At 41.4% G+C, this 25,837-nt stretch overlaps 1 protein-coding gene across 7 annotated transcripts in view; it reads right to left on the reverse strand.

The window, feature by feature from the left end:
* Nucleotides 1-25,837, reverse strand: part of DOCK9 (dedicator of cytokinesis 9) — a 257,537-nt gene that overhangs the window by 151,813 nt on the left and 79,887 nt on the right. For 3 of the 7 annotated variants that reach the window (XM_033105056.1, XM_033105053.1, XM_033105051.1), the window contains exon 1: nt 6,769-7,027. The exons of the other annotated variants lie outside the window; for them this stretch is intronic. In XM_033105056.1, the coding sequence (XP_032960947.1) occupies nt 6,769-6,894 (126 nt within the window). In that variant the 5' untranslated portion in view covers nt 6,895-7,027. Of the gene's footprint in view, nt 1-6,768; nt 7,028-25,837 lie in introns of those variants that run through there. 7 annotated transcript variants of the gene reach the window in all.

The raw sequence follows: 25,837 nt of genomic DNA on the forward strand, positions 1-25,837 counted from the left end.
GGTGACGTTATGGTTTCAGGAGTGGGGGACAGGAAGAGATGGTACTGATGCCAGAAGGGCTGCTGGCTGAGAGGGAGAGACAAGGCTTTGGACTTTGGTCACATCAGTTTGCATGTCTGTACTCAAGTACTCATGTAAAATGTAAGTTAATATGATTTAGGTCAAAACTACTGGAAGCACAGGAGATTTGGGGGGCACAATACCCATATCATATTTAGTCCAGCAGATTCCTCTAGATGCATCCCTTGTTACTTTTTGGAAGTTCAACACATTTGGATATTGGTGGCTAAAACTTTTGAAGGGGAAGAGGGAAGAATAAAGGAGAATTAGCCTCAGATCCAGTCTCTCTTCAGTTTCTTCAACCCATTCTTTGCCAATACATCCTGCAAAGGAAGACCAGGACCATGCAAATAAGCAGAAAAGGGAGGCGGGGGCAGGGGCAGCTGTGACACTATGTCAGATCTGGAATACAAAGCAAACAAAACCATGGTTCCTACCAGGCATAGGCCCCCCATTAGTGAAGGATACTGGAGTGTAAACTCCAGCTACACTATGGCAGAAATGCATAATTACTGAACACACTAGAATAACATGCTGGACCACAGGAGCACACAGTCTATGGGAAAATGTGGGGAGAAGGTTTGAAAAGGCTTCTCAGAGGAGATGACATGTGAGCTGGGACTTGAAAGATAGAAGAGAATGGTCAGCAGTGAAGCACATGCCAGGCAAAGGAAGAACAGTTCCAGGTGTGAAAGCACCTCCAGTGGAAGAACAGTGGGCCCAAGACAGGACACATTTTGGAAGTTGCAAGAGATGAGGCCAGCAAGCAAGTTCAGGGCCAGCCTCATGCAGGCCATGCTTGGCCTTCTCTGCCAAGAGAAGGGGTGTAAGCAGGTTTAAGCGGGAAACGAATAACAGTATCTGTAACTTGAAAAAAGCGGCCAGGTAGCAGCACATTGAAGCACGGAGAGACTGAATGTAGTAAGTTGACCAGGGCAGTCCTGATAACCTTTGGAGATGACGAATCCAGAGGGCAGACACTACTACTTTCTCCATCTGACAGAAGCACAACCTTGGCTTAGAAATGTCACAGTGTTTCAAAGACACAGTAGCCGGGTCCCCTGACCACGAGCGCACAGCTCTGCACTCACGTCTGCTTCTTCCTCAGTGGTAACAACTGTAATAGCAAGGAGCTTCCAAAACAGAACTACAGACTGACTCCTCCCCAAGGCCCTCAGAGACCCACTGGTAAGACGCACACACCTTGTCTGGAAAAATCAAGCACTAAAAACGTCTAGACCCTCAAAATGTCACTCTAAGAAAAACTTAGGACTAGCTGTATCACATTACGGGGCTATTTCAAACTTCTGTAAAGTTGAAGATAAACTATAGTTTCTGAGCCTCCGTGTTTCTAAAATTATTCTCAGTCATATATCATCTGTAGGCTCAAGCTAAGGCTTCTTGCTAACTCCAAATTCTCCTGCCACTTTTATTTATTACCAGGTTGGTCAACGCATTTCACTCGTGTTATTAACTTACATCGGGTGAAAAGCCAATATCCTTGTTTTGCAGCTGCTACAACTCAAAACCCAAACAATGTTTGGATAAACTGAGCTTAGAATCTAAAACCAAACTCCAGGGTCTTGACCTGACTCCATCAGAGGTTATTCTGATCAAAACTCATAATCCTGAAACACAGAGCTTTCGCCCCAGAAGAGACCTTAGAGATTTACTACATACTTCTCATTTTACAGATGAGAAAACTTCTGAAGCTGGGGTTGGGTAGGGCCAGGGGAGGAAAGGGTGGTGATCTGCAGATTGCGAAGCACATATTCAACCAAAGTCAGTCTCTGGTCTCCAAAGCGTTTTCTATGACACCAGCCACAGCACCTGCCACCTGTGACATCGTTCTTTAGAACCACGGAGGCTCAGAAAAGGAGTAGAGCACAGTGGGCAAGCAGCAACCTTCTCTAAACACTACAGGGACCACCGTGCCCATTTTACTGATTCAGGAATAAACGTTTCCAATTATCCTGGATCATGCTGTAAATTTAAAAAAAGAAAGAAAGTAATCTAGGGAGGATAATAAGGTATCTCCAGACTCCCATATATTCCACCAATCTATGTTCCTATATATAACTTTCTGGGAAGATAATACATGACATCCAAAATGAGAGTGGCTCCCAATACCCATTAATTCTATTTCGTCCGTATTTCCACCTTCTTCAGGCACAAGCATCCTTCTCTTTGTTTGTGCTATCAACGACTGTTGTTCTATCATTTATAAATTGGCCTTTCTCAAACAATTTTTAAATGTTCTAAGGGCAGGGCGTTTTATCTTTTTTCATCTTTATAATCCCCATGCCACACATAAGCAAATTGTTTTTAAATAAATTGTACATACACATACGTGTCCAGGTATGGGTTTTAGAAAATCTGATGGAAAACCAAAACTCTTGGCTGTCATTTACTAAATATGTAACCGAGCAGGGCACCTAACCCCTCGGTGCTCAGTGTCCTCACCTGTAAAAAGGGAAACAATAGCACCCACCTTCTAGAATGATGAGGATTAACTGAAATAACATTTAACAGGCTTAAAACAGTGTCTGACACAGAGCAAGGCACTCAATATATTTTTCCCATTTTATGACTACACCAAAAAAATTTTTAAAAAGAAAACAACTGACATTACCTTGTTATAAAAAACAGTGACCAGCCATTCTGCCTCCCCATTGACGACAGACTTGAGAAAAGAAACACACAGGAGCTGGGTGGATTTTCGGGTTCTACCCATTCAAGAAGCCCAGAAGAGGAGAGGCTCAGCGTTGTAATGAGACAGGGACAGAAGTGGTAGAAGCCTTCTCTGGGATAGGCTTACATGCCGGCAAGGTTAGTAAGTTCACGCTGACCCTATCTAAGCATGCACTTCCCCAAGATTCCTTCCATGGACTATTCTACAAAGTATGTACGCAACTCTGGAGGCCTCATTCATACAAAGCGTTCATAAGAGCAGTGAGGGGCCCCTGTGCCTACTGTAAAGCAGCACCGAGCCCACCGTAAGCACTACAAAATGGAGAATGTGTTCTTGCTGGAGCCGGTTGATGCTTTAAGTGTCCTCTGCCAAGTGGGAAAGGATGCGTGAGACTAACACTCACCTGCGCCGAATAAACAACGTGAAAAGCATTTCTGAGGAACAAAGCCCCTGGTTACCCAGACTCTGCTGCTTGGGGAGCAGGAGGGTATTTGTCTTGCTCACCTGTGTCTCCCTGTGCATTATACAGGACGTCTGGCAAATCTCAGGCCTTGTAAATGTGGGCCTAACGAACGAATGAATAAACAAATGAAGGGGGAGAACCAAAGAGCACAGTGAAGGTTTGCGGCTCTGCATGAGTAAAATTTCCTGTTTTGTTGCCTGGGACTATGTCACTACATACAGCTTGCAGGAACTTCTTTCCTTCACCGCTCAATATTTTAAAAACAAAGAAACTACTTATTAAATATCACCAACGTAATTAATATCATTAATTATTTCCATACACATCTACAGGGACGCAGGAAAACCTGTTGGGCAGAAGGGCATTATAAGTATCATTTAATTAACTCAATCACAGTCATCTGAAGTCTTACAGGATTTTGACAACATGATCATTGCCCATAAGTTTATACTTCAGGACGTGTGTCTTAATTCACTTCTGCTATTTCTAGAACAAAGAGAACTTCGGGGAGAGAAAAGACTTTCCCAGGTAAAGCACAGATTTGTCCAACCGAAGCCCAGTCTCCTCCTTTCTACACCGGCATATATGCTGCCTCCTCACATTGCCAGCTAAAGTCAATCATCTGTTCATTCAAATACCATGATAAGAACTCAGATTCCGTTTTTAACAATTGAAGATCCCAGAAAAATAACAAATAGAAAAGGTGTCTTTAAAAAGAAACTTTTCAAAAACTACCTAAACGACCTAATGAGTATACCTAACACATGAAAATTCACCTCTTCTCTATTTTCCCCGTCTTTCCGCCTTCAAAATTCCTCGCAGGAGACCTGCGTCCCAGTCTTTATCTGCCAACTCTTGAAAGTAACTCAACGAAAGGACAACACAAACAACACATACCCCAGCCATTTCTGACTCTTTGAGGTCACACCTTTCTCCTCTAAATTGTTAAGCAGGAACAAAATACTTAGAATGAATTATTCCCAGGGATTACTTTAGAGTTTGGGGAGACAAAAATAGGTATTCTGATGAAAGCAGGGTCACCAACTTGTAGAGATCAAGAATATCCTGATTGCTCCCGTTAGTCATTCACAGCCCACACAGTCATTTGTCAATGACTAGACAATTGTAAGAATTGCAAATAATTGAAAACAAATGGAAGAATCATCAACTGATGGTACAGCTACAAACTAGAAGATACAGCCATTAAAAGGAGTGGCATAAATCTATATATGGTGACAAAGAAAGACGTGCTTCATATGTTCTGGGAGAAAATTAATGCAGAAATCTATAGTACCAGCACACTTTCCAAACACACACACACACAGAGTTACATTTTTATATGCACAGGACATTATAAAGTTTCAGAGGCTGCAATGGTCAACCTACAGGCACCGAAAAGTGGGCACTTCTGGAGAGCAAAAGCAAGGGCACTTTATTTTTCCCTCTGTCTACACTATTCAAATTTCTTTTACATGCATTAATTACTTTTATGCTTTCTAAACTATGTAATGTTTCCCCCCAAGGACTGTTTATACATAACTAAAAGCAGCAAAACTTGATTTCAAAATGTCCCCGTTTAAATAAAGTTACTTAGACTTAAACGTTACAGACACGGGGATTCTTACCGAGTGCCTGGGCTACTGACAGAACGAATAGCACTAGAAGAAATAGATTTCATGGCTGTGCTGGGGTACATTTTAAAAATCATGTTGAAACACAGGTGTACTCCATCCAAGCAGTTCGTGGAATCCTCGTTCGCCGTGGGCAGCGATCACCTGTAAGGAGATCTGCGCTGGGCAGAGGCCCTACTTAAATATTCTTGCTTCTCTTATCTGATATTAGCTCTTTTTATCTTGCTTACCCCCATGGAAGAAGAGAAACACTAGCAGATAAGAAAAAGTGTCTGGTTGTATCACTGTTACCTTCACCTCTCCCTCACACCTCTCCCTGCAGGTGCACAGAGCCCAAGCTCCCCATGCTGCCAGAAGCTTCTGAGGAAGAGCATCCCCGCCAGGTGCAGCTACAACAGCACAGCCTTATCCATTACAGTGGGGGGAGTGGGGAGCAAAAAACAAAACTCCCCGTGGAACTGCCTGGAGTGAGATTTGACCTAAACAAACAACTGGGACATGAGTGGCCAATTTTTTTTTTTTTTTGAGCACTAGAAAGAAAAATAAGTTTTTTAAAAGTCACTGTGGAATTGAAAAAAAAAATCACGCAGCGTCTTTCTATAGTGTATTGAATCCTCTGGATAAATGTTTTTACACATCTGAAGAATCACTGACAAAAGATTTTTAAGAAGATTCACAAGGGAACCCAAACCACACAACTTCCTCCAAGAAATCATAAGCTACATCAGCTGGGAGTTTTAATGAATTAAATTTATCTAGCACGTAAGTGGCTCAAACTACTCAATTCATAAACGAACTGTTATGCTAGCTGAAAGGAATCCAAGATAATGAATAACATCGCTAAACAATATACCAACATGGGGACATAAATCTCTCAGATGAAAATATGCAGTGAAAAAGTCCATCATACTTGACTTTCTCAGTTATGGTTAGCAACATAATTTTGAAGGTAATACAATATAAGGTAGTCTCATGTGTCACAGAGGAATGCAGTTTAATTCAAATCCAATCCAGTTTAAGTTCAGATTCTTAAAGACATTAATTGAAAATTAATTAACCAAACACTTTATGATAACGGCAGCTGGACCTCTGTTTAAAAAAAAAAAAACACTATATAAAATTGCTAAGGATTTCTTTAACAATCCCTTTAACAGATCATTTGAAAGGTTCAATTGTTCTCTCTGCAGTGCATGTTGATGGTTTTCTGCAGTTTGCTTAAAAAAATTATGTGCCTTTATTGTACTAAAGAAATTCCGAGAGAGAAGCACAACCTACTCACTGATGGTAACACAACCATTTTTCACATTCCTCCCTTACAAAGTCAACCGAAACACTTGAATCTATCCAAACTGCTATGAGTCTAGCTACTGTGAAGAACAGAAACATTTCTCAATTAGTTCAAAGTTTAGCCTTTTTCTTACGCTGTTCAAGGCAAACCTGTTAAAATGAGTGAGTGAATGAGAACACGTGTAACTTCAACAGTTAATGTTCCTTAAAACCCCCCAAGGTCATCTTCCACATTTTCACAATAACAAATACATCATGTAAATATGTTTTAATTTTGCAAAGGACATCTTTTTCAACCCTATAAAAGGCAATTAAAACGTGCCTCCCTGGGTGTACATCTGGCAACACTGTAGCTAGGTGGGACATCATTTTAAACAATACATGGTTGTTCTGTACAAAGAAGCCTCCTGGAAGCCACGTTCACCCATGAAATATCAACATATCTTTCCTCACAAAAGAAGAATGAAAGTAGAACGGAAGACAGTCTACAGGAAAGAAGGGAGAGGAGAGTTCACAAGAGACAGGCAGAGCAAGCTTTAAAATCAAAGCGAGGGCAAGGAGCACTAAACGCTCACACACAAGCAAAGCCCTGCGTGGGGAAAGCAACAGAAACGCTGTGGGTGAGCCCCTCTTACCAGCACTGGCACTGGGCTCTCTGCTTCCACTTCTCCCTGAACTGCATCCTTTCGTTGCAGGGGAGATTCGATCACCAGCTCCTTTTTGACACTTCTACTACTTGTCCTGCATTTATCAGCCTGCATTCTCAGCTGAAAACGCAAGTCAGAAAGTCTGCAACTTGGACAGCTGCAAGTCCCTGGCTGTGTAAGGCACACGCATGCCAGTGGTCAGAGGGAGGAAAGGAAGCTGGCTTCCCAGGCACAAGTGGTCAGCCCCTCTGGCTGGGTCCCCAGAGCCCGCCAGGGTGGGAGGGCACGCCAGCAAGGGCCAGCCTCCAGGGGTGTTACTACTGCTCGGAAAATGGGAGGTTCCCACTCACTGGCCAAAGGAAAACAAACCCAGAACTGTACAATACACAGTGTACTGCCTCTCCAGTAAAGAGCGGCCCCATTGTGTTGGCTCCACATGGCGTGGGCCAAATCGACCCGAATCAAAATAGTGCAGTGTTTAAAAGGAAACCAGTCACAGTTCGGCTCCTTCACAATTACTTCACATCTAAAGCTCATGTGGCTGAAGAGACAGCTAGGTCGTCTGCGTGTTCTAAAATTCTTACCATTTCTGGTGAGAAATGTTACGGCTAAACACCAAAAGCTTGGCTGATGATCAAAGCCAGGAAGAGCAACCAGCAAGGGGTTCCACAGCCTGCACCTCACGGCTGCAGGTGTAAAGAAAAAGATTCTCCCTGCATGTAAAACTTATCGATTATTTTGTGCTGAAAAGTCAAGGTCATCAAACATTTTCCTGGGAAACCACGTATCATGGTAAATGCTCTTGTTAAACAGAATACTACCTTAAGTCTATCGACAGGTACGAGGTACTGAGAGGCTCACAGTAAAAAATACATGGCAGGGTATCTCTCCCTTCACGCAGCGTCAGAGCTAGTTGCAAGAAGGCAAGATGGACAGACATCATAAGTGACGGATTAGCATAATTAACAGAGGTCTACATAAAGCACAGGAATGTCGCTGCCTCACCATCCCATGGTTCAGTGGTGATCGCACCCAACATGTGATTTCCCCAACGCCTGCTATTTTATATTACTTCCTCACTATAACAGTGGAGTGATTTTTAAATCACTTTAAAATCATCTCCTAGGGAAAACAAAAACAGAAGTGTTAAGGGATTTATTTAAAAAATCACATGGAAAACGGGCATGAAGACGGTATTAAATATTCATCTGCACTTTCTGGGCGGCTGCAGCACTTCTCCCAGTTACTTACTTATTTCCCTCAAATCAGAGAGGATTTGGTAATAGTTGATAATAGAATTTGTAGTAGAAGTAAAAAATGGAACGAGGTGTCACTTAGCAACAACAGGTGCATTAAGGCACACTACCCAGGGATATAATATAAACTATTATGTAAGATACAGGTCCAAGTCTCCCACTTTCTAGGCAACGTAATTGAGGCTGGGTGGGCGGGGGGAGGGACAATAGGGGAGCCAAGATGGCACCCTATGCCCACCTGTTCTCCTTCCCACGAGGCCCTCAGTTGCTTAAACACCAGGAATCCTGAGTGTGAATATTAACTGTGTAACGAGTCACAAGGATTGAATGAGTCTATAAAAATAACTTAGCAGTTTCTATAACTTTTTTTTAAACTACCAATTTCTCAACTGAGGGTCATCTTTCAGGGGACATATAAACTCACCAAATCGGTGTTCCAAAATAGTATGATCTATGAATTTTTAAAAAACCTATCTTTGTAAAGTTACAAGAGGATAGGAAAGAGCCCAAAGAGCCTCAGTTACATAAATACAGAACTGAAATAACAGTTAAATCAACATTTACAAATGTCCGGTAAATCAGAGGAGGCAAGAAAGGATCAAGCCACAAGCACTAACTAGACAAACGGAGCCTCAGTAAAGTACAGCATAATCAACAACTTGAAACCCTTTCAGAAATGGCCCCAGAAGTTCTAAATAGCCCAGTTCTTCCTCACAGCGCCAACATCATTAAGCCACCAGAAGTTCTGGACTTTAAGGAGAGAAATGCGATCCTATTTGTTGGGTCAAAAAACCCTGACATTCTGTAAGTAATGAGAAGGAACTTAAAAAGTTATTTTATGAAACTACAGGTGCTTGCTGTGTCCCAAGCCCTGTGATAAATAATAACTTATTTAATCTTCCTAACAATAACATGGTTATTCCCATTTTACAGATGAAGAAACTGATGCACAGAGATGTTATGTACGCAGAAGGTCAGACAGCAAGCAATTTGGATCCAGTGTATGCACTCTTAACCACGCTACCATGCAGAGCCAGTTGTCTATTTCAACTATGCCAACTGCTGAAAAGCAGAAATATATAAAAGCTACTGATCAGCAATTAGATAAAGACAGTATCTGAGTTTAATCCCATCGAGGTAAAAATGGCATAGCACAGTGCCTGGTACATAGCAGACGTTAATGGCAACTACGGTTGTTGCTGTTGTTATTGCAATCTGAAGAAATGGACCTTAGTCTTAAATTCAGGACTTTGACTATGTGATCTAAAATGACAATTACACCAACTGTGTTGCTTCAACGCATTACAAAGCGCTTTGGCAATTTAACGCAACTGTTCTTCCCTCTGAGCAGCTCAGCTATGACAACTGCCTTCAGTCATTTGAACCCCCTGTGTTCATGCCATGAGCCAGGTATTTTCTTCTTGAAGTTTTTCTATATTTTTCAAAATTTTAGCAGTGAATTTATATTTCTTTTGTAATCAAGGAAAAAATTTTGAATTGTCTCTGAGTTTCCAGGTAGCCAGGACCGAAAGGCAAACATGACCAGATGCCTTTCTTATGGCATAATTATCAATATCATAATTATCAATTATCAATTATCAATACCATCAAAAGAAGACAACACACCAAGCCGAAAGGCACGTAAATTTTCTAAAAAGTTTCTCACACGGAGATTTACATAAAAGGGGACTGATTAATGTAATAGACAAGGTTCTCAATATGTTTATAGGAAATGCAGCAGCCAGAGCCACACAGCTTTCTCACCACCATCTCAGAGAATTATACTGAAATCCCAGATAAACAGACATCTAGTCTACCACCTTTGAGTGGGTCCAACTTACGGAAGAAGGAAATGCTCACAACCTGGAGCACTGAGGAAACTACTGTGAGCCTTCCTGCTGTATAACTTCTTGGGCAATATGAGGTGTCTTGGTTCTATTCTGCTCATTTAGGACAGACCAACACTTTAGAAATCTGACCGTCAAGGAGAGTCACGTGGTACAGCTTTTAACTCCAGAACCTAAACCTCCTACTAGGATGTGGTTTCTCTAGGGGATTCATGAGATCGATATCTGAGGCCGTAAGAATGGCATCTGGTCAGAGCAGCCACAAGAGGAAATGCCATCTTAGAAGGACAGGAAATAGGTGGCCAAGGTTTCCTTAGCAACATTTCAAAGAACAAGGTATGGGCTGGACCTCTCGATTCAAATCCACAAACATTTACTGAGCTTCTGCTCTCCAGCAACCTCAAGTTCTTTCACACACTAACTTGTTGAACTCTTACAATAACAAACACATCTATGAACATATATGAAGGATAATGAGCTTTACAGCTAAAACAGAATGGAGGAAACCCCGTGGGGAAGGAGGAACATTTCAGAAGTAGGATGGAATGAAAGCTTCTATGTATGGGTTTCAGGTCTCAGATTTTAACAGGCATACAAATTATTATACGGGTTGGGTACAAAACCATGAAAACTATAGGAAATTTAAAGAATTTTCCAAGGGCAATTGTTTTGCTATAGGGAAGACTAACTTTAGACTCTAAAACCCCTACTCCCCCCACACACACACAAGATGAAGTTCCATCACATTCTGAAAAGCAAGAAGCTGTAGGCCAGATCACACAGAGGACTCCTGTGCACGCCTCGGGACCCAGTTTAAATATAACATTCCTTACAGAACTTCCTTTGAACCTTCTGGCCAGAATGAATTAGCTCCTCTGCTGTTAATCCTCTGGGTATTTTATTTACCTCTATTTAGGAGCTTTTCACAGTCTACCTTTTATTAAGTTTGTACGTGTCACACTCTTCGGTAAGACTATAAATTCATGAGAGCCAGGGACTATATATTAACCACCTTTGAGTCTCCGGTATCTTTAGTACTTCAAGCACTTAAAACATATTTGCTGAATTGAATGCTTATGTCAGTTTAGCCCTAAAGTGAAATTTAGGAGTCGTAAAACTATGCAAACATTTTCACTTGTTAATGGCCCAAATTTAGGCAGAAGCATTTAAATTTTCATAAACTGAAATCTAACAGAACATTTACCAATAATTATAATGTTCCTTTTCCCAGCTAAGAACATGTTACTCTGCATAACTTGCAAGACATTTTTTGAGACAAATATACACTGGGAAATAGCAGAACCGAACCTTTAAGAAGTACAATTAAACTTGTTTTTAGTAATGAATTATATAAAATTTGAAACTGCATTTTGCTATAGATAATAACTATATAAGGAATAACCATACAAGGAATAAATATCAATTAACTCATGGAATTTTTTTACTTATTAGGGGCTCTTGGCATATCAGAAAAATATTTAATATATAACAATTAACTTTATAGGCAAATTTATATATATATATGCCTTTAAAGTATGTGTAAAGTATATTTAAATATATAAAGTACATGAATACACACATACACATACTTTGAAGTAGAGACTTAGCTACCTATCTAAATATCTAAATATTAAATAAATACTCACACACATATATTTACATCTCTACTCCAAAGTAAAACTTTTCCCGTGTTCTAAGAAAATTTGAAACAGTAAGTATAAATTATTGAGAAAAATTACAAAAAGCAGCAAATGACTAAATATTTTCCACAGTGTATTGTTGTTACTGGTCAGCTTGAGGGCCGAAGAAAAGAAAAGGTGTCAGGAAAATGATCTGCCCTTCTGAGAAAAACAAAAATATGGTACAAAGAAGGCAGAAGAAGTAGCAAAACAGAACAGTAGAGGATTAGAGGCAACGCATGCAGGGAGCAAAATGATAAATAGTTACAGTAGAGACGGGGTAGAGTGACAGAAAGAGAATAGATGTAGGGCAGGTGGAGGTGGGAGAGGAGAGAAGGTCTCTACATCAGACTCTTGAGGCCTGTTAGGAGAGTTAATACCCCCAAAAAAATGCATTCTGATATAAAGTCTGATGCTCACCTCATTTTTGTCATTAGAGATTTAACCCAATAATCAAATGGAATACACATTATCATCCAGTCTAGTGTTTCTTAGCCTGGAATCCAAGCCTGAACTTGTGGGAAAAGTGGTCCATGAAACCTTTACAATGACATTCAAAATTCTGTGTGCCTGTGATGTTTCTGAGGAGAGACGCCTAGAGTTTATCCGGTTCTTAGTGAAGTGACCGACGGAAGATGCTCCACTCACAGAGTAAGGAAACTGAGGTCCCGAGAGCTGGGCTAGAGAGCCACCCAAAGCTGCAGGACACAAAGTTCTTCACTTCACGTTAGCAGGTTCAATTCTACTTAAGTAGAGATAACAGCAATTCAAACACCAAGTGCCCGTTAAATGAACAAGCATTAGATGGCAATCAACAGTGTCAACACCTGCAGTCTGCTGCTTGTTAATGGATGGCCAGGTGGATAAATGGGTCATCACGGGAAGCCCAATGCCCAGCAGACAGCCCAAGGCCAATAAAGTATAACTCCAAAACAGAACAAATCATATAGCCAATAAAAATTATGTTTGGGGGAAACTTTTAACGACATTGAGAAAATGCCCACAATTATACATACACACAGGCTGAAGAAAAACAAAAAAAACAAATGACCTCTGATATGTGAGACTATGAGTGATTTTTCCCCCTCTAAACTCTTTTGTTTTCCAAGTTTTCATCGAAAGTATTTATCACTTCTATAGTCAGAAATAAATGAAAACACTAGATTTCTCGATAATCGTATAGAAAAAGCTCACACTGAGGTTTTATTCCCCGCTATGCCCTTCACCAGCTGGGTGATATTACAAAAGTCACTTCCCCTCTCTGGGTCCCACAAACTTCACCTGTAAAACGAAAGACTTTAACCACATGATCTTTCCAGCTCTACGTGTCTATAATATTAACTATTAAAATTCCACTTATTGATGACATTTTGGGGAGAAACAAACCACCTCAATGGAATGATAAACATTCCAAAATCATATCACCCTACCACCCACAAAGACTAAAAAGTGGATCTATTTCTAAACTGTGTCCGATCCTCATTTCCAACAGAGCAGGAGCAGAGCTGAGAAGCTGGGAGATGGCAAGAACTACAGGACGTTCTGTTGGTGAAGAAGGGAGTCAGGGGACAGGCCCTCACGAAGGCACTATTTTTCAGGTGAGGAAGCTAAGACAGGGAAAGTCCTTCCACTTCTGGAGCCAGCTCTCTGGTACTGGCTGTGTGGATTTAGGACAGCGGCTTCATCTCTCTGGGGGCCCTGTTCCCTCATCTGGATCAGGATGTTTACCATTACAACCCTGATTAGATTCTGTTCATTCTCAAGACCAAAGAGGACAAAGGATGTGTCCCACGGTGTGGAAGATCCCTGCCTGAAGCCACAAATGTTCCAGAGGCTTCTCAGTAAAGACACCCCCTTTCCCTGCTCCCATTTTTCCATGGCCTCTATCACCATCTGGCATTCTCTATTCTATTTTTCTTATTTAATGTCTTTCTAACCACAATTTAAAAAAAAAAAAAGACAGAGTCTTTGTGAAGGCAGAGATTTTTGAGTATTTTGTTCGCTGCTCTATTCCCAGGTCCTAAAACAGGGTAGGGACTCAAAAAGTATTTCTTGAATGAATTTACTGCAAGGTCAGGATCCGCTCAGTCTAGATATAGAGCTCTTATGCCCTGGACACCAATAGTCTTTCTGTAAAACTGTCAATTTATTTTTATCACAATAACGATATTTCAGCCAGCACTGTCAATTATTCATTTTAGAGATGGAAATTTACAAAGCCAAGGAAAACATGATGTGCCTGGGATTTTTCTCAGGAAAGGAAACTCCCAGATTGAGTTACCAAAACCCAGCCAGTCGCACAGACTCAGTCTTGACTAGAGCTATCCCTGCGTGTTTTACCTCCCCGTCAATTTTAAGTACTCGGGGGACAGGTGGTGATTATGTACTGTGTACACAGCAGGCAATCCATAAATGTTTGCTTATAGAATAAATGGTGAAACTGCCTCATCTTGGTTTGACTGATCACAAACCCAAGCCTCACAGGAGTAGAATTTTCTAACTTTCCTTACTACACGACACGTGTTGAGCTTAAGGGCCAGACAATGTATGCCTGGTGAGAAAAACAATCAAAACCTTGTGTTTTTTTTTAAAGCATGTAAGTTTTTCTTCCTAAATAAAACGCCTCATTCAATTATAAATGGAAGACAAATGTTCATTCTTTCACTTCTCCCCCCATCCACCTCCCAAAGCAACCTAATGAAAAAGCAAATAACCACCCTCCAAGTCTCTGGGTTTTGTAAATCTTTATTTGTGTATGTTAAGTTACTTACAGCAAGTTAGATCAGTGTTTATAAAGTACAACGTCAGTGGAACATCTAGATTTATAGATGAGAGAGATGGGACTAGCTGGCCGAGGTCGCAGGGCCCTGAGCACTCCCAGGTGTCAGAGTTCACGGCCACCAGCTACCTAACATGGGAGGAGAGAGGATGGGCCTCCAGGCAAACGCTGGACACCTACTTTGGCAAAAGGAAACCGCCCCAGGCTACCAGGGGAAAGTCCACTATGAGGAAATTTAGGAAAGGGGGTTACTCTCCCCTAGAACCTCTGGCTTAATTTAGCTTGAATTTAAAAGACAGTGACCATTTACAATAACACGGATCCCCTAACAGTAATTGGGAAGTCCCCTCTTTTAAGAAGCAGTACATTATGTCCCTTCCATAAGATGAACTCATCAGCAGCAAAGATGAGGTATCCCTTCTCATCCTGCTGCCTAAACGAAAGCCTTCCACTTCTTCCCAGCTCATTGTGACTGATTTCCTATGTGAAATTAAGAGACTGCCAAGGAATAGAGAACAAAGCCAGAGTCTGAGGGGAGTTCAACATTATTCCTAGGCAACACATCCTGACAAGTCACACTTTCCCTGAGTGCCTGTAAAAATATGCACTAAACTGAATGATCTTCTTCACAGATATGCTACAATCAAGGTGACCAGAGTTGGAGATACAAAAAGGGTAGGTGGGGAGGGCGACTGTCAAAGGAGGCCATCCAAGCTTCCCTTCTCTTCGCTGCCAAATCAAAACACATATATCCTGTCACTCAGAAACCAATGACGGGGCTGGTGGCGATACTGATGGGTATGGAGCTCCAAACGCCTTTGGTCCTTTACGAAAGCTGTTGAACAGTCCAATGTCACTTCTGTTACATTTCTAAAGTATTACACACTTAGGCAACAAAATAGGCTTCAGCTTTCCCCTCTCAAACAAGGGAAAAACTCTTCCAGGAGAAGTGTGGTTTAAAAAAAAGAGGGTGATGTTTAATCAAGCTCTGAAAACTGGAACACCAGTGGCTGTGAATATTCCACTGGCCTGTCCACAAAGACAGGCCAGGTCTTAAAGTCTCTTATCGATTCAAAAATATCAGGTTCAATAAATACAAAATAAACGAGGCTTCCAATGTTACATAAAGGCACTCCTTGGTACACACTTCCATTTGCCAAGACCTCAGTCTAGAAGTCAATACTTATTTATTGTTTTTCATTGCAACCATCACACAGGAATTTCAACACAGAAGGCGAGAGGACAGGGAATCGAATGAATGACTTGTGTATGGCAAAGGTGGGCAAAGAAAACATTTCCCCTACTGCGTGCTAAGCACTTGACACGTATGCTCATTTAATTCAGTTCATTTAACGCTTACAATAATAGCACTATAATTAGACATTTTTGTTTATTCAGACTGATGTTCTTATAAATTAAATAGCTTACCCTAAGTTCACATAGTTTTTATACTTTGGAGCTATGTTCTAAAATTAAACTTAAACCTGGTAGTTAAATAGGTCAGAATATTTTATTTCCCCTTTGAAGATGTATCTCTTTAGGGGAGCCACAAAGAGTATTGAAGAGTTTTCTAAAGCCCGAAAATGTTAGAATGAAAGATAACAGGAAATGAAAACCAAAAGTTAATATTAATAGTGGTTGTATACAAAATATGGGACAAAGGCTTTTATATTCCTTGCTTTCTACCTATCTATATTTTTTAAGACTTTCCCTAATAAGCATGAATTACTTTAAACTAAACACTTTTTAAAAAATTTTTAAAGCCATTTACTACTAGTGGCAAGTTTTAAAAAATGATGTCCACAAAGTAGCTAATGAATATACGTACGGTGCTTCCTACAGGGCCAGGACTGGCGGAAAGTGAGGCATTGGATTCAGCAACAGAATCTAAGAGAGAGCTAAAAACTCAGTAATCAAGATAAATAAAATTTAAAGACATACTCAAATAAATATCAAAATTAATTCCCCAAAAAAAGCCATGATACACAAATCAAAACTTGAAATAAAGATAGGATCATTGTTACTGATTTTTTCTTTTCTTTTCTTTTCTTTTTTTTTGGGGGGGTCAGGCTCCAAAACAGCTCTGCTTGGGCTTGGGCTTGCTCTCGCCAGGCACTGTGACGAGCAGTGTATTTATTCCTCCACCAACCCTGAGATGCGTACTCTTATTTTACAGATGAGGAAACTAAGGCACGGAAGTTAGGGAATTAGTCCAAGGTCACAGAACTAGTTCAAGGTCACAGAACTGTTATGTGGATAAACAACTTTAAACAGATTCATAAAAAGGTCGTTTTTACTTGCCTTGACCATACAGATAAAATCAACATCTATTTTTAAAACTGATCTCCACGTGACCAGATCTTCAGATGTCATCAACAAGTTGAAAGATTTAAAGCTCAAGCTCAACAGAAGTTCTTCCTTAGAAAATTAAGTAATACAAGGGCACTTTGGGCAAAGGACCAAAACCTCACTCTATTGAAACCTTTTTTATTTTATTTTATTGTTCACAGATAGGTGAAACCTCCTGATGGTTTAAAGCCTAGAACAGAGTGAGGGAAAGAGGAAATGCAGAAGGAAAGGCAAAGACTTTCCTCTCATTTTAATTCCTCAAGGAAGGAAGGAAGGAAGGAAGGAAGGAAGGAAGGAAGGAAGGAAGGAAGGAAGGAAGGGAGGGAGGAAGGAACAGTAAAACCTGGAGATCTGACTCCCAGGGCAGGCAGGGCAGGCTCCGCGTGTGCTAAACTGTGATTTCTCCCCTGTGACTACCCCTCACCCCGTGGCTTCAGGGTAACACAGCATGCAGACCCTCTGCAGTCTCCCCTGCCCGCCTCACCACCCCTGCCCCAACCCTCCTGCACGGAGTACCGACTGCATTGTCTCCTCACACCTTACCTTCATGCCTCCAGAAATGCTGTCTGCCAACTTGGAATGTTCCCCGCTACCACCTCCTGATCTTAGTCTGTTAAATGCCTGCTCAGCTCTGTGTTATACTGACTCCAGGACGCCCACTCCGAACTTCTGAATTAAAACCTTGAGCTGAGACCCGGGGATCTGCATTTTTCACAGCTCCGCAGATGATACCTGCGCGGCAGGCTTCCATTTATTTCTATCTGAGAATCATGAAGTTAATTGAATAATTTAAAAGATACAGGAAGAACACCCACGATGTTTAAACCTAGATCCAATACAAGGCCATATCTGGGAGCCCATATCTGCATAGGTATGACAGAGATGACTACATTTGGCTGACAGTTGAAGGTGGCGTGGGGATGAGGCCAAAAAGTTTACTATCCTCCGTGGGACCTTATTAGCCTTATTGAAAATGCCGTGGCAGTTTTCGACTCATTAATGTCTAATTGTTTCTATTTAGCTGGACTTTTTGGAAAAACATAACTTTGTGGATGGGTTCTTCCACCAGAATTACCCTTCACCCACCTTCCTTGCTCTTTCTTACCCCCACCCCCACCTCTGCCAAAATAAAAAAACGCCTTTCTAGTCAATAAGAAAGGATCTACAAAGCAGGATAAGCTTCACAAATCTCTCAGATATTTTTAATGGTGGGATCACGTACTTATACACTTGCTTAAGCAGTATACTTTCCTAAAGAGGGTGTAGAACAAAACCAACCCTAGGTTTTGTTGCCTTGAATCCCTTCACAAACACCTTACCGATTTGCCATTTGAGTTACCAGCTCTCATTCAAGTTCACAGTTGTGACCTGTGTCTCTAACTAAAAGCAATGAAGCAATCTGTTTAGACACAGGCAACGTACGTGTCTAAGGATTTCCTTTCTCTCTGCCATAAGAGGAATAAGACGCCAAAGCTACATCCTCCATATGCATCCTCCACAATTCACTGCAATAAGGCCAGTAATGAGAAAAGAATACCCCTACCCAAAATTACAGGCTTACTGTACAATTATTTTCCTTTTAAGTAGAATCTCTTACTCCAATTACACATTGGACTGATACAACTTTCATGAGCTTTCCTAGTCCCTGATTTAGGACTTGAAGAAAAGCCACTAAAATAAACCCAAAAAAACCCCAAAAAACCTTAAACAAGTTTTGTTTGGCAGCATTTTTAAACTGAGACTATGTTAACACTTACCCCAACCTCCCATTTTGAAATAACTGTGGCATATACGACAATAAGTGTTCATTAATTTAGAGAGAACATAGGACTTCTAGATTTACTGCAATAGAGTTAAATACACCAAAAGTGTCGACAGAACCAGCTCCCTAGAGCTGATATGCAACCTCCAAATCTCCACTTGTGTGGGGGACACATCAAATAAGGACATCAAACTATCCGATGGTCCAGTTCTTTTCAGAGCAAACTTTCTGCAATTCAGTGATATATATTAGTGCCACAGTTATTGGGCTTGTTTTTCCTTCTACTCTGACACTAATTTTGTCATACTCTGTGCAATCAGCACTTATTATAAAAAGACAACATCTTAGGAACTTTCACTAAGTAGTCAAAGGAGCGAAGAGGAATGTGCTCCCATATTCATGTATCAGCTCCCTACCTGCCCAATCACTCAGCAAATATTTCTTAACCATAGCGCACTGTGCAGGACTGAGAGGTAAGAAACACAGAAATGAGACGTAAGAAATGCACAGTCCAGCGGGGAAGTAAGCTGGAGGAATATAAAGGAGGGATTTCAATATCAGGTGTGGCGAGGCCCTGCTGAACGAGTGCTGTCCGATATGGTAGCCACTAGTTACATGGGGCTATTGGACACTTGACATTTGTCTGGCCTCTGAGACATGCTCTAAATGAAAAATACACCCTGGACTTCAAAGGCTTTGTACGAAAAAAAGAAACTAAAAACACTTAATTCATAATGTTTGTTGATTCTGTGTTGAATAATACTTTGAATATACCAGGTTAAGTAAACTATATCATTAAAATTAACTTCATCTATTTCCTTTTGCTTTTTTGAACGCAGCTACTAAAAAATGTAAAATTATGTATGTGGCTGGCATTGTATTTCTATTGGACAGTGCTGGGCTAGCTGCTCCCGAATCCTGTTTCTTCTTCCTGGGCAGACCACATTTCCCAAACTCTCTGACAACTGGGTTGAAACTATGTGATTGGGTTCTGGCCAAAAGAATATTTAAAAAATGAGGCAGCAAAGTCCAGATGCAGTTATAACAAGGTGCACCATCATACCAGCGCTCTCTCCCTCTCTACTAGTGGGCCTGCTGCAAGCAGAGATCCCAGCCTCCGAGGAGGTCCTGGGCAAGGGAGAAGCCAGGGAGGTAAGGAAACTAGATTCCTGAACCATTACAGGCAAGACCAGCCCGTGCATAACCAACAGGATCTCGTCACAAGTGAAAAATAAACACTTTGAGTGTTAAGCGTTTGCCATTTGGTTACACCAATGAAAGCACTTTGTCTAATTAATACTTCTCCTAAGTTGACAAGGGGGATGATCACCTGCTCAAAAATTGTCAGGATGAGCTTCAGAGCTAAGGTGCCATGTGAAAGGTGTCTACATGCGGTGCTTCTCCAACGCCATGGTGTCGGCATCACTCAGAGAGCTTGTGAACACACAGGCTGCTGAGCCCTCTTTTAATCCTCTCTAGGATGACGCAGCTAGGGAAGGAGGTCTGTGTGAGAACGCTGGCCCTGTGGGCACCCTGGTACCCCACTGCCCCCCAGTTCCTCCTCTGAGAGGCTCTCAGTCCACCATCAGTGCAGGAGGTCTGGAGCACAGCTAAAGATCTGCATCTCCAACAAGCTGCAGGGTGACGTTAGTCCAGGGAGCAACACCTTGGAAAACAAAGTCTTAAAGGATGAGCAAGATTTTGTCAAGCACTGAAGAGAACAAAAGGTATTCAAGGGAAAAGGAACTACTGTGTTTCCCCGAAGAAGACACCTAGCCGGACCATCAGCTCTAATGTGTCTTTTGGAGCAAAAATTAATATAAGACCAGATTTTATATTATATTATATTACATTATATTATATAAGACCCAGTATTATATCATATTATATTATATTATACCCAGTATTATATTATATTAATTATATTATATTATATTATATTATATTATATTATATTATATTATATTATATTATATTATATTATATTATATTACATTACGTTACATTATACCTGGTCTTATATTAAAATAAGACTGGGTCTTATGTTAATTTTTGCTCCAAAAGATGCATTAGAGCTGATGGTCCAGCTAGGTCTTATTTTCGGGGAAACACGGTATCATCTACAGAAAAGTTTGGAGGGCTGGAAGAGCATGGTATGTTCAGGGAACAGCAAGATTTTGATGAAGAAGCGCCACTGGGCTGGGAAAGGAGTATGGGGAGACAAAGGGAGAAAGGTAGACTTATATTCAGCAGTCAGGCGTTGGAGAAAACTCTGCCTCTTCAACGAGAACTTTAAAGCAGAGCTTTCCTTTCCACAGCATATGCAGTAATAAAAACAATTACTCTAAAGTAAGTATCTACTAATGCTTTAATTACCTACCAAATTCCTGGGGGTACAGTATGGTAACTTGATCATTATGGACCAAGTGTGAGACTCCAAAATCATAATTCTTGGATCAGCCACCCATTTATTATAACCTTGCTACATGGCCTTGCAAACAATTTAACTGCTGTCTTACTGCAATGTTTGTGCAGAGTAACATTTACCTAACAACCTACATCACGGAAATCTTTGGGAGATAAGATGTGAAAATAAAAAGAAATGTGTTTCTAAGAAAAAAGTATATAATTTACATGCAAAAAGTGGCTATTATTTTAACCAGGTGCTACTCAACCTGGTAAGGTACGAATGGTTACCTGTCCTAGAGAGAAGTGACCAGAAGTGACAAACACCAGGAGGGAGGACAGATGGGCTTGTGACAGGAAGGCAAAGACTAGAAGGAACACCACGACTTCACTAGGAATCCTTTTCAGTCGTAGAATTCTGTGTGCCTTCCTTTCCACTATTCAGAACAGACAACCCCTTTTGCCCCCCAAAAAAGCAGTTCCCAACTCACTCGACTAGATTAAAAGCCAGATGTCAGTGTCCTCTGAGTAGCTGTAAAATATGGCAGTGAGATAGATAACCTCTATCACTGTGAACTAGATTCTGTGAAATCATAGCCCAGTTTATCACTATGCCAAAATTCCGTCCATACCACAAGTGTTTACAAACAGGCAACACAACAACTAAATGGTGAAAACAGGTGGCTAGGTGCAAGATGTTGAAACAGGCATGCTAACTGTACTGCACCCAAATGCATGCTGGGGAAAAAAATTGTGTTTTTTTCTATTCTTTCTAATGGTGCAAGTAGGAAGAGTTCTGTTTGAGTTACATATATTCTTTGCTCCATATGGAAATCTAATGGTCCCTTTATGATTGTTTAGAGGGGAAAAAGTAATCAACATAATTTGCTTAAAAAAGTTTATTAAATGTTTTCTCTCACTGTAGTTAGAATTAGATGAATAAATACATGGAATTTGCTTATGTCAAAAATTCAAGAGAGTAAACTTTTCTCACTTCTGCACAATCTTTAGGAAGCTCTGTCGTGGTCTGAGGACCAGCATTTGGGAGCCTGGGGGGAAGGCAATCACTGCTCACAGGAGTTGATGGGTGATCACCTATCTCTCTTCTAGGGTGACTTTGAGTTAGCTCTTAAAGAATAATTAAAAATTGGATTGGTGCTTCAAGATTTAAAAAAAAAAAAAATCAGCGAGCTAGAGTTAATTTACTTCAGAAAAGTCCAGAATGAAATCCCTACTGCAGGTGAACGGCCGCTGGCACGAGTCCCAGCAGAAGCGAGGGCGTGCTCACCATCTTGTAGGACGGGAACTCTGATAGAGATGGGTACCCTCTCCGCCTTTCTGGGGCTCGTTTTGAGCACTAACTCTTCGGACTACAGACTTAACCTGAAGCATCAGATATTCTCGTCTAGTGGTGTCACCTGGGGGCGCTTCTGCACTCCTCCAGGGCACATTTGGCAATAACTGAAGACGTTTTTTGTTGTCGTACTTGTAGAAAGGGGTGTTACTGCTGGCATCTCGTGGGTAGAGGCCAGGGATTCTGCTCACCATCTTCCAGTGCACAAGACAGCCTCCTAACGAAAGAATTCTCCAGCCCAAAATGTTAGTAGTAAGACTAAGAAATCCTGCATCAATTCCATCAGAGGGTGTATCAACCCTATCCTCAAAGGTATAAATCTTCTGCAACAAGGGAACGCATGACTAAAGAGTTGTGTATTCATCCTATAGTTTTATTTATATGTAATCATAATGACGTTACTAATATATGAACATATATGTAATTATGTATATTACATAAATATACATAAATATTTTCAATTATGTTCCTAATCAAGATCAATTTATTCATTGTCTTTGTTCCTTCCTGTCAATTGTGTTCCTAAGATAATGTCTTTTCATTCTGTATATCAAGTGGAAGTTTCTCTTCCTTTTTCTTGCCACAGATTCTTTTGTGAGAATTCTGGAAAAAAAATTAGAAACATGCTTAGCAAAAATTTAGGCCTTACACATGGTAACGAAATTTAAGTGTCAAAAATATATAATTACTACATTTTAGAATAGTACATTCTGCAAACCCAACAACATTAAACACTAAGTTTTATGTTTCTGTTCACTTTAAATTGTAAACAACCAAAAAACTATAAGAAGTTAATGAGGCCTGGTTACTAATATTTTACAAATAGCAAATTGTGTAAATGACCCCGGTGTTCTAAAGAAATGTATATACGGGGGAAAGTGACGAGGACCTGAGTTATGCTGTTGGAAGTCCATCCGCTGGATGGTCCATGGATCTCAACCACTCGGGTCTAACTGCAGGTCAGCAAGCCACTGGGGACATTGAATCCTCCCATGGCAGAAACACCTTTTCCCAGGAAAGCCTTTGTGGATATTCCGTTAATATTGCTCACTCAAGTAAAGCTAATGCCAGGGTACTGTTTGAAGTAAACACATTACAGAGGCATTTCTTTCACACCAGCCAGAAGAAAGGCGCAAAGGGAAACAGACATGTCAACTATCTTCTACAAGCATGTCAACTGTTTCTACAAGCATATGCAGAGGTCAGAGGAACCATTCAGCAAGCAACCGGCAATACAATTACTAGTTTATTCACGACTGTGGTAAGTGCACTGAAAGCAAAGTAGAAGATGCTTAGCTAATCTGGGGTCAAATAAGCCTTCTCTGAGAAAGCTCCTCTTGAGCTTTGGCTAGAAGGAAGGATGGAAGTGGAAATGGCTGAATTGGCACCAGTTGAAGGCAGGGAGGATGGCACGTGCAAGAGGCTCTGAGGCACGAAAGAGCTTGCTCCTTTTGGGGAGCTGAAAGGTGGCACGCGTGGTTTCAGTGCAGTGGTCCAGAGGAGAATAGCTCACAATGAGCCTGGTGTGATAAATAGAATGCAGGCCACGCTGATGGGTGTATTAAGGATTGTGTATTTTAGCCTGAGCTAAATGGGAAGCCATTAAAGGGTTTTAAGCAGAAAATGACATATGACCATTCGTGCACGGGGATGAGAACAGAGCTTCCGATGCAGACATAGTGGGACACCCCATGGTAGTGGCTAAAACAATGAAAGTGCATGACATCACCTAAGGAGAGGATGCTGGCCAGAGGCGGCGGAGCCCTGAGACACACAGGTGCTACTAGTAATGACCACCAACCCTCCTTCGTACCCACTGTGTCCGTGGTCCAAATCAACACAACTATGACCATGGTCACACTCCTTTTTCCTGGCCCTGAGTACTAACAGCAAATCACCATTAGTTGACTTATGTTATACTTTCTAGAGTCATCCTGAGCTAAGATCAAGACTAACATATAGTTATTTAACTTTCTATGTATTTATACACATTACTCCAACTGGACTTGCTTTACAGTTCCCTGATGACCTATATATATTCCAATAATCAATTTCAAATACAAAGAATTTCTCACCTTAAAGGAATGATCTAATCCAAACTTTCCTTTACACATGAGAAAATGGTATCTCAGGAAAATCAAGCAGCCTGGCCCAGGTCTGTCCACAGTGGTCAGAGGAGATTGTTTTACAGAAGAATGACCATGAACACAGTGTCTAATATCCTATGTAAATTTGTTTACGTTTTATTATAATAACGAAATTAAGTTGGGAAATTAAGTCTGCCAATGGGAAAGCAAACAAGCATTCCACAGTAAAAAGTTTGAGTGTCCTGAAACCCAAAGAAACTTCATCTTTGCTAGTCCCAATCTGTACTCATTTCTCAGCTGGTTTAACCAAAAGAAAAGAGAAAAAGATGCATGCTCCCCTTTCCACAACCTCTGTACAGGAAAAGAGGCCAGGCAGAGGGCACTCAGTCTAGAACACACCTGCTTAATGGGGGCCACACCTTGGTAACTTCCCCGAACACATAGTGAAACCGCTTAGCTGAATCCCTCCCTAGATAACTTCACACTTTCCATTTGTTAGTCAGGCACGGTTCCCCTCATCCCCCCCGACCCCCCCAAAAAAACAGGAACGATATGAAAATGTGGGATAAAAAGAACTCACCGATTTGGCTCAAATTTGTAAATAAAGCCTTTTTTTTATTTAACCGTCTCAGTCATGCTGAGCCCCGCACCTCAGAGTTGCTTTGCCCAAAAAACTCTATAAAGAGAACCTTTTTCAAGGGCTTTGATAACATGTCTCCTGGTTGGCCAGTGGATGCCTATTTGCCACACCAGGAGTAAAAGCAGACCAGCAGCCACGTAAAATAAGGTCTGTCTTCAGAACCACCCACGCGCTCACACGACGGCCTTCGGCATTCTATCAGCACTTCCCTCCCTCACTCCACCCACCGGGCTCACCTCTCTGTCCTCACAATGTTTTCCAGGGTTTGCTGTGCTCAGCTTTCCCTGTTTTTTTCCTGGGAATTCACTTTCCCTGTCTCTGAGCATTGCTGATTCACAGCTTATCAGGGCAAGATGTGCAGTTCTGGGCGGTCAGGAATATTCCAGACACCCCCCGATTGTGTGCATCTTTGTTATAGACTAGAAAACACCTCCATGTGGGGCCTCGGGGGAGGGTGAGAAGCACCCTGCTTTCCAACCTCATCGTTAGGGAGGGTTTACTCTGCACAGGTATGGTACTGACCCAGCTCACCCTCTGCCAACAGGTCAAATCCCTGCTAACCCCTAGAATCCTCTTTGCTAAAGCCCTGAGGAGTTCCTCAGGCAGAGGCCAGTCTGCCTTTCTAAGATGCACTGCAGAACCCAGGCACATCCCAGACGGTGGCAAAGTTACACCAACGCGCCCAACCTGACACCCTCCTGGCTCTTCCTTTGCGTGCGGTGGGCCTTCCAGGAGTGAATCATGCTGAGAACAGCTAACTGCAGACCTGCATGGACAGTGGAGCCATAGGGGAGGGGGAGGGGGAGGGGTCGCATCACAGAGGAAAGCCACACAGGGTGTGACAAGGTCAGGGCACCCAGACCTCTATGTAGATCTCATCTCGATGAATGAAACGGAA

The sequence above is a fragment of the Rhinolophus ferrumequinum genome, chromosome 4, assembly GCF_004115265.2.
Source record: "Rhinolophus ferrumequinum isolate MPI-CBG mRhiFer1 chromosome 4, mRhiFer1_v1.p, whole genome shotgun sequence".
NCBI lineage: Eukaryota > Metazoa > Chordata > Mammalia > Chiroptera > Rhinolophidae > Rhinolophus > Rhinolophus ferrumequinum.